Source organism: Anguilla anguilla, chromosome 9, assembly GCF_013347855.1.
Source record: "Anguilla anguilla isolate fAngAng1 chromosome 9, fAngAng1.pri, whole genome shotgun sequence".
Lineage (NCBI taxonomy): Eukaryota > Metazoa > Chordata > Actinopteri > Anguilliformes > Anguillidae > Anguilla > Anguilla anguilla.
The window spans coordinates 31,206,380-31,220,152 of NC_049209.1; the positions used below are offsets into that span (position 1 = coordinate 31,206,380).

Below are 13,773 nucleotides of genomic sequence, written 5' to 3' on the forward strand. Positions count from 1 at the left end.
CTAATTAGCCTGGACCACAGTAAGTCATGCTTGCCTTAATGGAACATTGTGGACAGATTTGTATTACCAAACTATGATGCAGAATGCATGACCTGTTTTGGCATCCGCTAGAGGGCATTTGGGGGAAGCAGCGATTATGACGTGCTAAGATATGATATGCTAAGTGACTGAACAGGAAGGGTTAGCCAAACAGACAGATGACGAGACCAGTGAGAGATAGAGTATGACTTAGAGATAGAAGTGTTGGGGGGGGGGGGGGGTGTTACAGATTCTTGCTTGGATCACAACTCAGTAGCTTAATTATGTTTGCACAGTTGATGCATATGCATGTGTAAATGAGAGAGAGAGGGAAGGGGGGAGAGACAGTGAGAGGGAGAGGGAGAGAGAGAGAGAGAGAGAGAGAGAGAGAGAGAGAGAGAGAGAGAGAGAGAGAGAGAGAGAGAGAGAGAGAGAGAGAGAGAGAGAGAGAGAGAGAGAGAGAGAGAGAGAGAGAGAGAGAGAGAGAGAGAGAGAGAGAGAGAGAGAGAGAGAGAGAGAGAGAGAGAGAGAGAGTGAGAGAGGTAGTGAATGGGGAGAGAGTGCATTTCTTTTCAGCAATGGGGAGCACAGGAGGGTCGCTGCTCTGGACTGCCTGTTTGGTGACTTCCTTCCTCAAATATGGTGAGTCCAAAACCCACATCACACAAAAAAAAACCTTCAAAAGGATTGTGCAGAATGGGGCAGAACAGAATCGTTTCAAACAGAATCGAGTTGAACAGAACATATTTGTTTCCAGCAAGGAACATGTTACTCTGGGATTTACAAGTTTACAAAAAAATTGAAAAATAGATTTTCAGAAAGAATTACCATTAGTATGATTGTTTTACATATTGATGATACAAATTGACCTACCTGCTTGAAAAGACAGGAGATGCTGTGATCACTGATTACGGTTAATGCTATAGCATGCTAAATGCTTACATTTATGAATTCCCCAACCTGTAAAACAGCTGTTCTGAGATATGACAGAGCTTCTTGACCCTGTGATTGACATGGGGTGGGGGCATGGTGGCTCATTTTTAAAAAGTTATTTAAAAAAAGATGATTAAAATGGGAGCCATAGCTGTTTAAACTATTTAATTCACAGTTTGGCGTTGCTAACGTATTTAATGGAAATGCTAGTTAGGCGAGAGCAGCGTGGACAAAGTGCATACCTTCTCAGGAGTGCACAGTGGCAAACATTCCCTTTTGGTCATTTCCCACAGCATTTAAAACCCTCATTTCTGCTCATAATGAAATGAGAGATGACATATTAAGATGCTCTGCGCAGGGTTTTGTGTGTGGTGCAGTGGCAGCTGGAGTTTGGATGGGACTGCGCTCTTCATGCCGTACGGCAGATAAGAGAGCTTTTGTTCTCTCTCCCTCTTCCTTGCAGTGATTGGTGCTTCCATGTGTGATTAATAACGAGGAGACCTGGCCGTTTCCCACAGACTCACAAAGGGAAAGAGACTGGGGGAATATGGGGTGGGCTCATCATTACTATAACGAGGGGAGCAGCCCTGGGGCGGTGGTGTGCGTGTGAGGGGGCGGGGGGACGATGGCATTCCTTTTTGCATTTTTTCATTTGGCAGTGACTGCACACCATTTTAAGCAGCGTTAACACACTGTAAAGGTGGTTTAGCAGTACCGACTCTGTGACTGTCTGTTGTTCTTAGTGGTAAAGGTGGTGCTATAGCTGTACTTAAAGAGTCTCTGTTGGCCTGTGGTTTTTAGTGGTAAAGGTCATGATGTAGCAGTACTACCAGTCTCTGTGCTTGTCTGTGGTTCTCAGTGGTAAAGGTGATGGTATAGCAGTACTGACAGTCTCTGTGCTTATCTGTGGTTCTCAGTGGTAAAGGTGATGGTATAGCAGTACTGACAGTCTCTGTGCTTATCTGTGGTTCTCAGTGGTAAAGGTGATGGTATAGCAGTACTGACAGTCTCTGTGCTTATCTGTGGTTCTCAGTGGTAAAGGTGATGGTATAGCAGTACTGACAGTCCTCTATGCTTGTCTGTGATTCTCACCAGTAAAGGTGAGGTAGCAGTACTGACAGTCTCAGTGCTGGTCTGTGGTTGATAGCGGTAAAGGCTGTGGTGTAGCAGTACTGACAGTCTCTGTGCCGGTCTGTGTCTCCCCAGCAGGCTCTGTGAAGGTGTCTGTGAGGGACCGGGCACTGGAGGTGCTGCAGGGAGATTCAGTGACGCTGCCCTGCTCGTTCTACACCATGGGGCCCCTGTCCCGACTCAACATCATTTGGACACTAGTGCCCCTATCTGATCCCGAGTCACCCTCCCAGGTATGCAGCCACGCCCTGCCACCCCTCACCCTGCACAGCATCCCTGAATGGTCTCCATGGGGGAAACTTTATTAAAGTTTATAAAAAACAAAACATATGTTCTCATAAAAACAAGTTGATCCACACACCTTAGAGATCAGTCTGGTATAAAGCCTGTCCAACACACCATAGATATCACCCCACCACACAGCATATAAATCAGTTTGCTATAACAGCTTCCTCATGCACCATAGATATCAGTCCCAGTTATCAGTTGATACACAAAGAGCAGTGAAGCAATGCCTAATGCCACACAGCACAGCATTCTCTCACAAACATGACCTTCGTCTCCTAGGTGATAGTGTATGACCACGGTCAGGTGATCGAGAACCCCGCTCTCACCGGACGGGTAGGCTTTGTGGGCGCGCCCTGGAGCGCCGACATCGTCCTGAACGGCACGCGCGTGTCCGATTCTGGAACGTACCGATGCGTGGTCAACAACCCGCCTGAGCCTGGGGACCCTGGGATCGGCGAGCTGAGCCTCGATGTTCTGGGTACGTCTGAGGGCTCCCTCCTTCCCCCCCATCCCCCCCTGAACACACTGCACACCCTCTCTCTGCTCACGCCAGCTAACTTCTGTGTGGGAAGTAAAGTAGGTAGAGTTCTGAACCAGAAGGTTCTCTGGTTAATATCTCAGAACCATTGATGTGGTTCCCCTGAGCAGGTTCATCACCCTACACTGCTGGCCACAGTCGGGCACACACTGGATTAAAACAGGTTTCTCATGATGGCACATCTCCCCAAGAGGACAGTCAAGAAAGGATGAAGTATGATTGTCCTTCCCTAACATGCCCTGAATCATCTGTTTGAGATCTTTCCAAAAGGAAGACTTTGAGGTCTTTGATCATTAAAACAAGGAGAGCACTCAACAGCTTTATGCCAAAACCTGATTGCCTCATCAATCACAGAGCGCACCTTAATTTTGATATTTAATTGTCTGTAATTTTAATTCTTAATGCAATTTATGTAAATCGTTTAATTTCTTGTAAGCCAGTTACTTTACCCGAAGTTCCCCCTGGGAGAAATGAAGTTATTCTACCCCCTCTCTCCGGCTCTTTCAGTACCCCCATCCCTGCCCGTGTGTCAGTGGGAGGGGGAGATGGACGTGGGGGGCAGCGTCACCATGTCCTGCGCTGTGGAGCAAGGGGTGCCGGCCCCGGAGATGCGCTGGGAGAAGGTGGAGCCGGATCCCATCTCCCTGCCCCTCGACATGGACGGTGAGTGCTGTGACATCACGGGGAGATCCGACCGCTCCTCATGCACGCGCTCAGAATCCGTCAATCTGACGTCTTTTCGGGGGCTTGAAAAGGATTGTTCATGAATGCAGAAACTATGCTTTAGCTATAGTGTGGACAGCTAGTGTACGCATAGCCTCATCCCTGTGTCTGTAGAGATTATATTTCACAGACGACAGATATCAAAGTCCAGTCCTGGAGGACTGCAGTGTCTGCTGGTTTTCAGGGTGTTCTTGCCACCAGTGGCTCATTTAAGTCACTGATTGTTCTCAAGGCCGTAACTGTCTGGTGACAGAAAGGAAACCATAAAAACATGCAGACACTGTGGCCCCCTGGAAATTTAATCTCTGGTATAGACTGTGCTAATGTGCAAATGGTACCAGTCTGTGTTTTGAAGCTGGACAAGCTTTTGAATAGTTTTCCAGATGTCCAGGTTGAAGGGGTAATGATTTTGGTGATGGTTCAAACTCTCCCCGTCCCTGCAGGTGATCTTAAAGGCACAGTGTGCATCGCCAACATATCAGCACAGACCTCCGGGCTGTACCGCTGCTCTGTCACCAACCCTCTGGGCACCCAGAACTGCTACATCAAACTGTCTGTGTACAGCCGTGAGTCTCCGCTTCAGTCAACCCTACATCAACCACTCACTCGAACATGAATCACTGTGATAAATATCAACCATTCACTCTCTAACGTGAATCTAACATGAACCTTCAGTATGATAAATGATATCAACCCTTCATCCTCTAAAATGAATCACTGAGATAAATGAAATCAACCATTAACTAACTCTCTTAGACAAATTATTGTGATAAGTGAGAGGTGTGGTGCTGGAACTCACTTCTATGACGGCCAAGTTTCCGAAGAGCAGGGGCCTAGCGCCACGTTAGCATCACGTTATCACGCGGCCACTCTCCCCTCTCCTCAGCTCCAGACAGTTCCCCTGGGATCCTGCAGGGGGTGCTGCTGACACTGTCCATGGCACTGGTGCTGTTGGCGCTCCTGGCCCTCGTCCTCTGGATCCACCGCTCCGGCCGGGACAGGAAGTGGCAGGAGGGCAAGGAGGAAGAGCGCCGCGACGAGATCAGGCGCACACCCACCTTCCTCCGCCGCTCTTTCGTCTGAACCCACACCTCGCATACGGAGCCTTCCGGAAGAACGCGCTCACAGAAGGCCCCGCGACTCCCGTCCATGTGACTCACTCTCCCCCCAGGGTTCAGTCACCATAGAAACGTCCTGCTTATATTCCGCATTATACAGAGCACAGCTACGAAGGCAAAGTCAAACTCAGAATCAAAATGTTGAATCAAAATGGCGAAATAAAGACAATTTAAACTGGTTGATGGGTGAGAACGGTCTCCTGTGTCTATCCATCACCCGTCTTGACTGAGTCGTTACTTTACCACCACATGGCTGCCTAACCCTGTTCTTGGAGATCTACAGTCCGGTAGGCTTTCACTCCAACCCTAACAAAGCACACCTCATTCAACAGCTAGAGATCTTGCTGAACTGCTAATTAAGCTACAGGACGACAGATCTCCAGGAACAAGCTTGGGCAGCCCTGCTCTTACAACATGTTCACCAGCTTACTCTTCATGTATCCCCCCCACCAAGTGGACTCTTGGTTTGATATTCCAGTCTGATGTTTACTTTAAAGTTCAAGGATGAATGCCCCGTTCTTATCATTAAGGCTAAATGGTATGACGCGAGCTCTGGCGATGGTGGGACTGTAAATGCATGTGTCTCGGTGTCCTGGTGCCGACCCTGCAGACTGCAGATCTCTACAGTGAAACGCATGTTTCCAGGCGACCGTCGCTGCAATCAAGACTGAACCCCGCACAGAACACGCAGCACCCACTGCGACAGGAGAGAGAGCCAAGCACAGCAACCAGAACTGCTTTGCAAACCATGACACAAAAAATCTTTAATTTAAATAGGGGAAAAAGAAATCACATAAAAAACTGTACAGAACTTTGAATATTGAATTACAAGATTTAAATAAAACAAAAAACCCCCCCAAAATAACTGAAATTTAAAAAAAAAAAAGAAAAAGTTGGTATGGTGTCCTAATTTACAAAGTTTGTGCAAAAGCGGTATCAATCATTTAATCCCAGACTGTGATTCAGAGTGCATTCTATATGGATGGGGAATCATTCTGCAGAGAACTGGAGTGAAAAGCACTAAGGAGGGGGGAGAGGGGGGTTCCCTTCAAATCGAAGGTAGTGTCTTCCTCAAAAAAATAAGTATTAAATCAAATAATCATAATAATAAAATATATTTATATGTATTTATATACACAACATGCTGTACATAAATGGCAGAGATATAACACATCCCTTTAGTTGACACCAAGATCTGTCCAGTAACTTGTGCTTACTTTCAGTAAGAGAACGACTTCTGTCACTTTGGGGAGGAAAACAAACAAACAAAAAAAGCCTTTAAAAAAATTCCTTGTTCACATAAAAACGTTGTCATGTCAGTCCATACAGCCGTACGGGTACGAGAATCAAACTACTGTGGAGGGGAATGGGACAACTAGGGGGAGAGGTCCACAGACCAGCACAATTCCGAGGATCCTCATTTTGGGGGACTCTATTTTTGCCCAGATTAAAAAGGGAACTCCTCCTCCTCTCTGGACAAATGAACGGATGACTTGAAGTCAACTGATAAAGCAGCAGAACGTGTTGGTCACTTCCTCTGGGACGAGGTCTCCCCCTGTGGGCAGCGGTGTGCCGACAGATTCATCGGCATAACTGCATTTAGCGCCACCCTGTGGCCAACATGACAATTACAACAATCACTCCTAGGGCCAAAACTGCTCATTTTTTAAATCCTACATATTTTTCCCATTGTCCCCAACTCCAATAGAAACACAGCAGAGCAGGAAACCTTGGAAACAAACCTGCTGAGGTCATCAGCAAACCTCTGGCCAGCGAGAACCCAGCTAACCCAAAACCCACTTCAAACACCCAATTTCAAAAGGGAAAACACAGTGACCAAAAGCTACAAGTTGCCCAAACTGTCAGTTATACTCAAATTGTACCATTGGCCAGCTGGCAATGCCAATCACAGCAGGACCACACCTGCGTCGCTCATTTCCTCTTTAAGATGAGAGAATATTCTTACCTGAACATTCTAATTCTGAAGTAACAGTCACTACTGGTAACTGAAAGCAGTGCAGTTCTATGAAACTGACTTAGAATTTTGAAATAACATTCCAAAATTCCTAATCTTCAAAGGGTTAAGGCCCACTGTGCCACAGCGCCTGCTTCTTCACGACCAATCCCATCAGTCTCCATGTTCTGCTATGTAAACCACTTTCTAGAACTTTCTGCGGCTGTCCTCAACGCTGGTCCGCTGAGCACACCACAGCCACCCATGGGCTGAACACCACGGCGCGTGTCTGCACCGGGACACAGAACACACGGCACATCGGCAGACACCGCGATAAACAGGCCACTCACCGGCTCTCCCGCGCACGACTCCGCTCCAAAGGCCACCATTTAGAACTGACATTCCCCACCACTTTCCCATATGTGGTTTAAAGTGAGTGGGGGGGGGGGGGGGGTTCAGTGAAATTGGCAATAAATCTGTGCCGATGTTGCCGATCGTGGTGGTGCATGACACAAACACAAGCAATACATTTCGAATGGCTTAGGTGTCTTATTTCAGGCCTATTTCCAGTTATATCAACTTGGAGGAAAACACAATCACTGAAATTCAGTTTCTTTTCCCATAGTCAACACTTGCGGTAAACAAAAAAAAAAAAAAAAAAAAGGGAGAAAACCTTTAGTTAAACATTGCCTGAAGTTACGTCTCCCCGACACACGGTCGAATCCCAGACAACAGAGCAAAATCGACCTGCTTACAGCATCATCATTCTCATTAATATTAATACGCAGCCCAGAAACTCCAGATCCCCCATGACATCAGCAACCAAATAAATATGTTAGATTTTCTTTCAGTCTTTATTTCAATAAGCTTCCAACTAAAACGCTGGAGGTAAGAGTAGTAGAAACAGTAGTTGTAGTAATATTAGTAGTTGCAGAGGGGGTAGTAGTAGCCACACTGTAAGCATTTCTGTCTCCAGAGCAGTATTTGCTGTGGAGCTTGTGGATCTATTGCACTCTCTAGAACTGTCTGGGATGGGGGCGGAGCTTAGGTTTCCAGGTCCCACCCACTGTAGATATAGTCCAGAGCCGACCAGGTAAAAATAAAAGCCGACCAGGTTCCTTAGCAGGGGGCGGGGCGGGGCGGGGCAGGGCAGGGCAGAACAGCAACCGCCTTCTCCCCACAAGCGCAAAAGGAACGCCCCCCTCCCCCTGCCTGCATAAAAAAATGCCTGCTTCCCTCATTTTTGAAAACAAAAAAAAAATTAAGTAAAAAAAAGAAAAAAAACTCAGTCCAGGTGTGAAGTCGTGTGGAGATGGCCGGCGGTCATCTTGAAGAACGCGGTGTTTCCATGGTAACGAGCTCGCCACCGTGCCGAACAATCCCATGCCCCATCTGATGCTTCCTGTTCCACGCGGGCTGGGGGAGACCCCCCTGTATCCGCCCCGCTCAGCCCTGATGCGCACCCCCGCCCCCGGCTGGCTGGCTTGTGTGTGCGCTGATTAAAGTGCCGTCTCGGGGGGGTGATGTATATATGCGTGTGCATGAGTGCCATTACCGCTTTTCTTTTTCGGAATGTGTGGAGGGACTCTGGTTTCTAGCACCGGTAGAATTATTAGGTTTGATTATAATCACCTGACAGGTTGCTGTGTTGTGATTGGTCAGGTGTGTGCCCTGGGGGGGGGGTCTAGCGGTACGCTCCGTCCTCATCAGTGCGCGGGCCGATATTCCTGCACACCGTAATACAGCTCCTCAGCGCAGCCCTGTTGCAACAGGCGCTCTGCAGATGCAATAGGCTGAACTGCGCATAACAGCCTGAGTGAACACGCAACAGGCTCTGCCTGCGTGTACTGCAGTCACCCTGCGCACCGAACAGCCACCCTGAGCACAGAACAGCTACCCTGAGCACAGAACAGCCACCCTGAGCACAGAACAGCCACCCTGAGCACAGAACAGCCACCCTGAGCACAGAACAGCCACCCTGAGCACAGAACAGCCAACCTGAGCACAGAACAGCCACCCTGCACACAGAACAGCTACCCTGCGCACCGAACAGCCCCCCTGTGCACAGAACAGCTACCCTGTGCACCGAACAGCCCCCCTGTGCACAGAACAGCTACCCTGTGCAGGGTGTGGGCGTGACCCTGAGCTCTAGCACGGTTCAGTTTTCCCTTTGTTTCGCTTGGCATTGGGCGTGAGTGCTGAGAGGGTCCAGAGGGGTACAGGAGATCCCCCCCTCCCCCACTGGATGCCCTCTCAAGCCTGGGCGGGGCGGGGCGGGGCAGGCCGGGGGGTTTGGGGGGTCCAGAGGCAAGACCTAGGATCTCAGTGCAGCAGGGAGTGGAGGGGAGTTCGGCTCTAGCCCCGCCCCCATTACTTAGCTCAGCGCTTGGGTCTTCATTTTAGTCCTGAGTGACATGTCAGTCAAACCCTTTCTGTGCCGTCCAAATACTGAGCGGGAAAAACAAAAAGAATCCAAAAATGTGCTTCAGCTGAGAGGGCTTGGCTTCCATTTCTGAGCAAATAAAAATAAATAAATGAAATAAAAAGAGTGAGAGAAAAAGATGGGGGCGGGGGGGGAGAGTGTGAGAGAAAGAGAGAGAGAGAGGGAGGGAGAGAGAGCGAGAGGGTGAGGGGGAGAGAGAGAGAGAGAGAGAGAGAGGGAGGAATGCGTGTGCGTCTTCAGGCGGATCCAGTCCTGCAGGGCTAACAGAGGTACAGTACAGACTGGTGATGGATGGGGACTGGTGGTTATTCCTTTTGATATTGCATGATTCAGATACTCTCCACTCAACAGGAACCTTAAGCACGCTGGAATGACTCCGGGGAAGCCAGACGGGCCAACCAGGTCCCATCTGTCCTGATCCGGTCTGACCCGGTTCGGTCTGGTCCGGTCGGGCCCGCTCCAGCCCCGCCCCGCCCCGCCCCAGCCCCGCCCCGCTACGCTTTGGCTGCAGCTGTGGCAGACCGGTCTCAGCACAGGCGCTCCAGTAAAGGAAGCTCCGAGCTCTCCTCCCGGGCTGGGGAAGGCTCCCCTGCCGTCAGGGGCGTGGTCTCGCCGGGGACGATCGTCCCCATTGGCTCAGCTGCTGGAGAGACTTCAGGGGGAGGGGCCGGAGCAGGAGGCTGAAATGGCACAAGCAGCACTTTTAAGTCACGTCCTATTTTTTTCATTTCTTCGTTTTAGTTTCAACTTTGAAGCACCCAATACTGTCTGAAGACCTGCTCTGTGGAAACATCCCCTCGACTCTAAAGTGCAAACTACCGCAAGGGCTGCTATAAGGTCAACAAGCTAGCCAGGGCTTATTTTATCAGCTCCAGCCGACACAAGCTGTACCAGTGCACTGTGCACTAGGGGTGGTTGCCAGATAGACCCCAGAAGAACTGCTACTGATCAACGACTCGATGAACAGCAGCCCATCCCCTGATCACAACCGGCATGGGATAGTCAATAACAAACGCCTTCAAGAGCACAAATGATTTCAAGAACACAAGCGCCTTCAAGAATCGCTGATTTCCTGCTCGATAGACCACACAAACAACAGCAGTGTCAACAGTGATGACAAGGTTCAGTTCATGACTGAATAGGCTAGAGAGTGAACCCCAATATTCAGGAAATGCACCCATTATAAAAGGTGAACCCGACTGTAAGACTCAAACTGTGCAGCCAGTGAGGGGAGGTGTAGACTATGGGAGGATTAAGAATCTCTGCTCGGTTGCATCACAGACCCGACGTTTGGAAACGGGTGGAATACGGAGCCCCTCCCTGCCGTTGCCACGGCGCGGCGTTCCCGCTCACCTGCGTGCGCACGGTCTGCAGCGCGGCGTCGGCGTCCCCCGCCGCCGGCCCGTTGAAGCCCTTCCTGCCCGGCAGGCTCCACTTCCCGTACAGGCCCTCGTAGAGCGGGGCCCCGGCCCCGGGGCCCAGGCCGGGCCTCTGGGGTCCTCGCTGCGGCGGCGGCGGGCCGGGGCAGTCCTGAGCGACGCCCGCGCAGAAACGCTCGGCGGCGGGCAGCGCCACGGAGCCGCTGAAGGACAGCTGGGAGCCCGACAGGTGCTGGCCCAGCAGCCCCTGAATGGACGAGGTGCGCTGCAGCGAGGTCACCAGCCCCGCCTCCCGCCTGCCCTCTGATTGGCTGAGCAGGGCCAGGGGGAGGGGCTGGGGGTGGAGAGGCCAGGCTGGTCCAAGAGGGTTGTCAGTTCCTGTGTAGTGAAACAAAATATAAAGAGCAACAGTTAACATATTTAACGATGATACTGAACAGCTCACCAAGGGGAGTTCTCTATGTGAATGATGCGCTTATGCTGGTGTGGTAAATGGGAGACACTACCAATGAAAACTGACACCGATTAAGACACTACGCCGTGTCTCTTATTTTCAGGTTTCAGTATGGTTAATTACAGCACCGTGCCCAGGCCAGCCATTGGTACTGTGCCAAAAGATTAGCCTGCATTGTGTCCAAATTATTAGGCAGCCAAGTGGGGGGGGGGGGGGGGGGGATTTAATGATGGTGTTTCATTTCTCAAGTGTGACAGTACTTCTCAAATGAGAAACTTCACCATTTAAGGAGAGGGAAAATATCAAAATCATGTCCGTCTTTGTTTCTACTATCCATTATCCATTATTGCAATAATGGATATCAATCACTGCCGGTGATATGCTTCACTTCAGCCACGGTCGGGTACGTATTACACGACTCCTGTGTTAGAGAAGCGTAGGCCTCACCCAGGGGGGGCTGGATGGTGGGGAGGTGGGACGGAGGGAGAGGCGGGGGGGCGCTCCCGTGCGTGGGCAGGGCCTGGGGGGGGTGCGTCGTGGGGTTGTTGGCGATGGAAGAGGAGCCGCCGCCACAGTCAGAGTCCTCGATGTTTCCCCCGCTGTTACACCCTGCGCCACAGCCTTTCTGTAGCCTGGCAACAGGACACAGCCAATCAGGCAATCAGTCAACCAGTCAATCAAACAGTCAACCAATCAATCGGTCGACAATCAGTAAGGCAATCAATCAGACAATAACTCAATCACAAAATCAATTAGTGGAAAATGAGCTAGGTAATCAATCCGACAATTATGTAATCAGTTAACCATTGAAACAATCAGTTAGACAATTAGTCAGACTGGATGTAATGGTACACTTAGGACACGGGTGGACTGCATTCCTGTACAGCTGGTGTGTATACGGGTTTTGTTGTTGTCACCAATTACATTGGCCAAATGAGCTAATTAGCTGAAAACACTTACAACGGCGTAACTGTAGATTAGACCACAGTAAGATGCTTCAGGTTGGGACACAGGAACAGCCTTAAGCTGTCATTCATAAATTCATCGAGAAATGTAGCTAACATGCCAATTACTAAACGACTGGGCCAATAAAATGATGAAGAGCAGAAGCTGGCTCTCTTCCCTGGAGCAGACACTCAGACACCCAGAGACCACACCGTCCCGCAGACACACACCTGTCCCAGCTGCTGATGAACCAGGTGTAGATGTTGTGGGGGCTGACGGGCCCCCCCCAGACGGAGCGCAGCTGGGCGTGGCCCCCGGCGTAGGAGGTGGTGAGGGGGGACACGTAGATGGGGTAGCCGATGGGCTGGTCGCACGAGGAGTTGATCATGTTGCGCAGGGCCTGCTTGGCGTTCTGGATGCTTCCGCGCTCCGGGTTGCGGTTCCGCAGGAAGACCAGCTCCTGCTGCTGCCCCGCCCACAGGCCGCGCACACACTCCCTGTTCACCTGCAGGGGGCGCAAGACCGGGGGAGTCACGGGAAAGACCCGAGCTACACTACGCAGGGCTATGCTACAATCAGGTACATCCGCTACAAAGGAAAATGCTACACATTCAGGAAGTGAAATTATTGACAAGTAAAGACTTTGAATAAAATTCCAAACTAATATGCATGTTTTAATACAGGTCAGTCAATGGTCATACGATAATGCATTTTTGTATTATAATTGAGTTTAAGCAGCAGAGAAGGTCTGTGCATTATGAGTTATAACTGTATATAAGGTGTATGTGTATTATAATTGAGTTTAAGCAGCAGAGAAGGTCTATGTGCATTATGAGTTATAACTGTATATAAGGTGTATGTGTATTATAATTGAGTTTAAGCAGCAGAGAAGGTCTATGTGCATTATGAGATAACAGTAGATAAGGTGTATGTGTATTATAATTGAGTTTAAGCAGCAGAGAAGGTCTATGTGCATTATGTGATAATCATAGATAAGGTGTATGTGTATCATAATTGAGTTTAAGCAGCAGAGAAGGTCTATGTGGTAAATGGTAAATGGAGCAGCAGAGAAGGTCTATGTGCATTATGAGTTATAACTGTAGATAAGGTGTATGTGTATTATAATTGAGTTTAAGCAGCAGAGAAGGTCTAAGTGCATTATGAGTTATAACTGTAGATACGGTGTATGTGTATTATAATAGAGTTTAAGCAGCAGAGAAGGTCTATGTGCTTTATGAGATATAACAGAAGCTAATGTGTACAGTATGTGTACAGGGCAGATACAGCAGTAAATAAGCCGCAGCAGTGGACGTTCCGGATGATTCCGTGAGGTCACCTTGATGACCCTGAAGCTGAGGAACCTCTTGTTGAGCATGATGATCTTGTACTCGTCGCTGCCGTCGTCCATGACGTGGCGCAGCGCCAGCAGCGAGGGCATGTTGGCCAGGATGGCGCTGCGCCACACGGGGTCGCCCTCGTGCGAGATCAGCATCTTCTCCTCGTTGGCCGTGATGGCGTCGTACAGCACCACCGGGTCCTCGTACTCGTCCGGCGACGTGAAGTGGTCCTGGGGAGCAGAGGGGCACTGTGGGTGACTGCCACCCTGCGGACTCAAGTGGGAAACGAGATTCCTCCAGCAGTGTCCCGCAGGAATCACTGATCAGGGACACTCGTTTCTCTGGTTGGTAGAGAGGGAAGACTGCCCCCTTTGGCCCAATAAGGTCATTACCTTACAGCAACCAGGCTTTCACCGGAGGTCTCTCACCTAGCTACGAACCATGGACAGTTCTGCTCAGCTTCACGTGTCAGGGAAGAGAAAGCTGGAACCTAATGATTCTATGCCAAAATT

General features: G+C 49.7%; 2 protein-coding genes across 5 annotated transcripts in view; one reads left to right on the forward strand and one right to left on the reverse strand.

The window, feature by feature from the left end:
* Nucleotides 1-566: 566 nt before the first annotated feature.
* Nucleotides 567-4,928, forward strand: zgc:165604 (uncharacterized protein LOC792578 homolog). 2 transcript variants are annotated; one of them, XM_035434993.1, is made up of 6 exons: nucleotides 567-660; nucleotides 2,158-2,315; nucleotides 2,650-2,848; nucleotides 3,416-3,571; nucleotides 4,075-4,197; nucleotides 4,518-4,928. In XM_035434993.1, exons 1-6 carry the CDS (start codon nucleotides 597-599, stop codon nucleotides 4,712-4,714), a joined length of 897 nt encoding a protein of 298 aa, XP_035290884.1. In that variant the 5' UTR covers nucleotides 567-596; the 3' UTR covers nucleotides 4,715-4,928. The 2 variants fall into 2 exon arrangements, with proteins under 2 accessions (XP_035290884.1, XP_035290885.1); XM_035434994.1 differs by having other exon boundaries at nucleotides 585-660; nucleotides 2,161-2,315.
* Nucleotides 4,929-5,484: 556 nt separating this feature from the next.
* LOC118236000 (pecanex-like protein 3) overlaps nucleotides 5,485-13,773 on the reverse strand; it is a 37,441-nt gene continuing 29,152 nt past the window's right edge. For all 3 annotated transcript variants that reach the window (XM_035433965.1, XM_035433964.1, XM_035433963.1), the window contains exons 31-35: nucleotides 13,261-13,491; nucleotides 12,155-12,429; nucleotides 11,427-11,611; nucleotides 10,500-10,903; nucleotides 5,485-9,826 (exon numbers count right to left, since the gene is read on the reverse strand). In XM_035433965.1, coding sequence (XP_035289856.1) covers nucleotides 9,674-9,826; nucleotides 10,500-10,903; nucleotides 11,427-11,611; nucleotides 12,155-12,429; nucleotides 13,261-13,491 — 1,248 coding nt within the window. In that variant the 3' untranslated portion in view covers nucleotides 5,485-9,673. The remainder of the gene's footprint in view (nucleotides 9,827-10,499; nucleotides 10,904-11,426; nucleotides 11,612-12,154; nucleotides 12,430-13,260; nucleotides 13,492-13,773) is intronic.

Excerpts from the sequence above, each read along its gene's own strand:
- zgc:165604 (XM_035434993.1), top strand. The coding sequence starts at position 597 with ATGGGGAGCACAGGAGGGTCGCTGCTCTGGACTGCCTGTTTGGTGACT. Across the intron at positions 661-2,157 it reads GACTTCCTTCCTCAAATATG|CAGGCTCTGTGAAGGTGTCT; the intron begins GTGAGTCCAAAA and ends GTGTCTCCCCAG. Across the intron at positions 4,198-4,517 it reads CAAACTGTCTGTGTACAGCC|CTCCAGACAGTTCCCCTGGG; the intron begins GTGAGTCTCCGC and ends CCCTCTCCTCAG.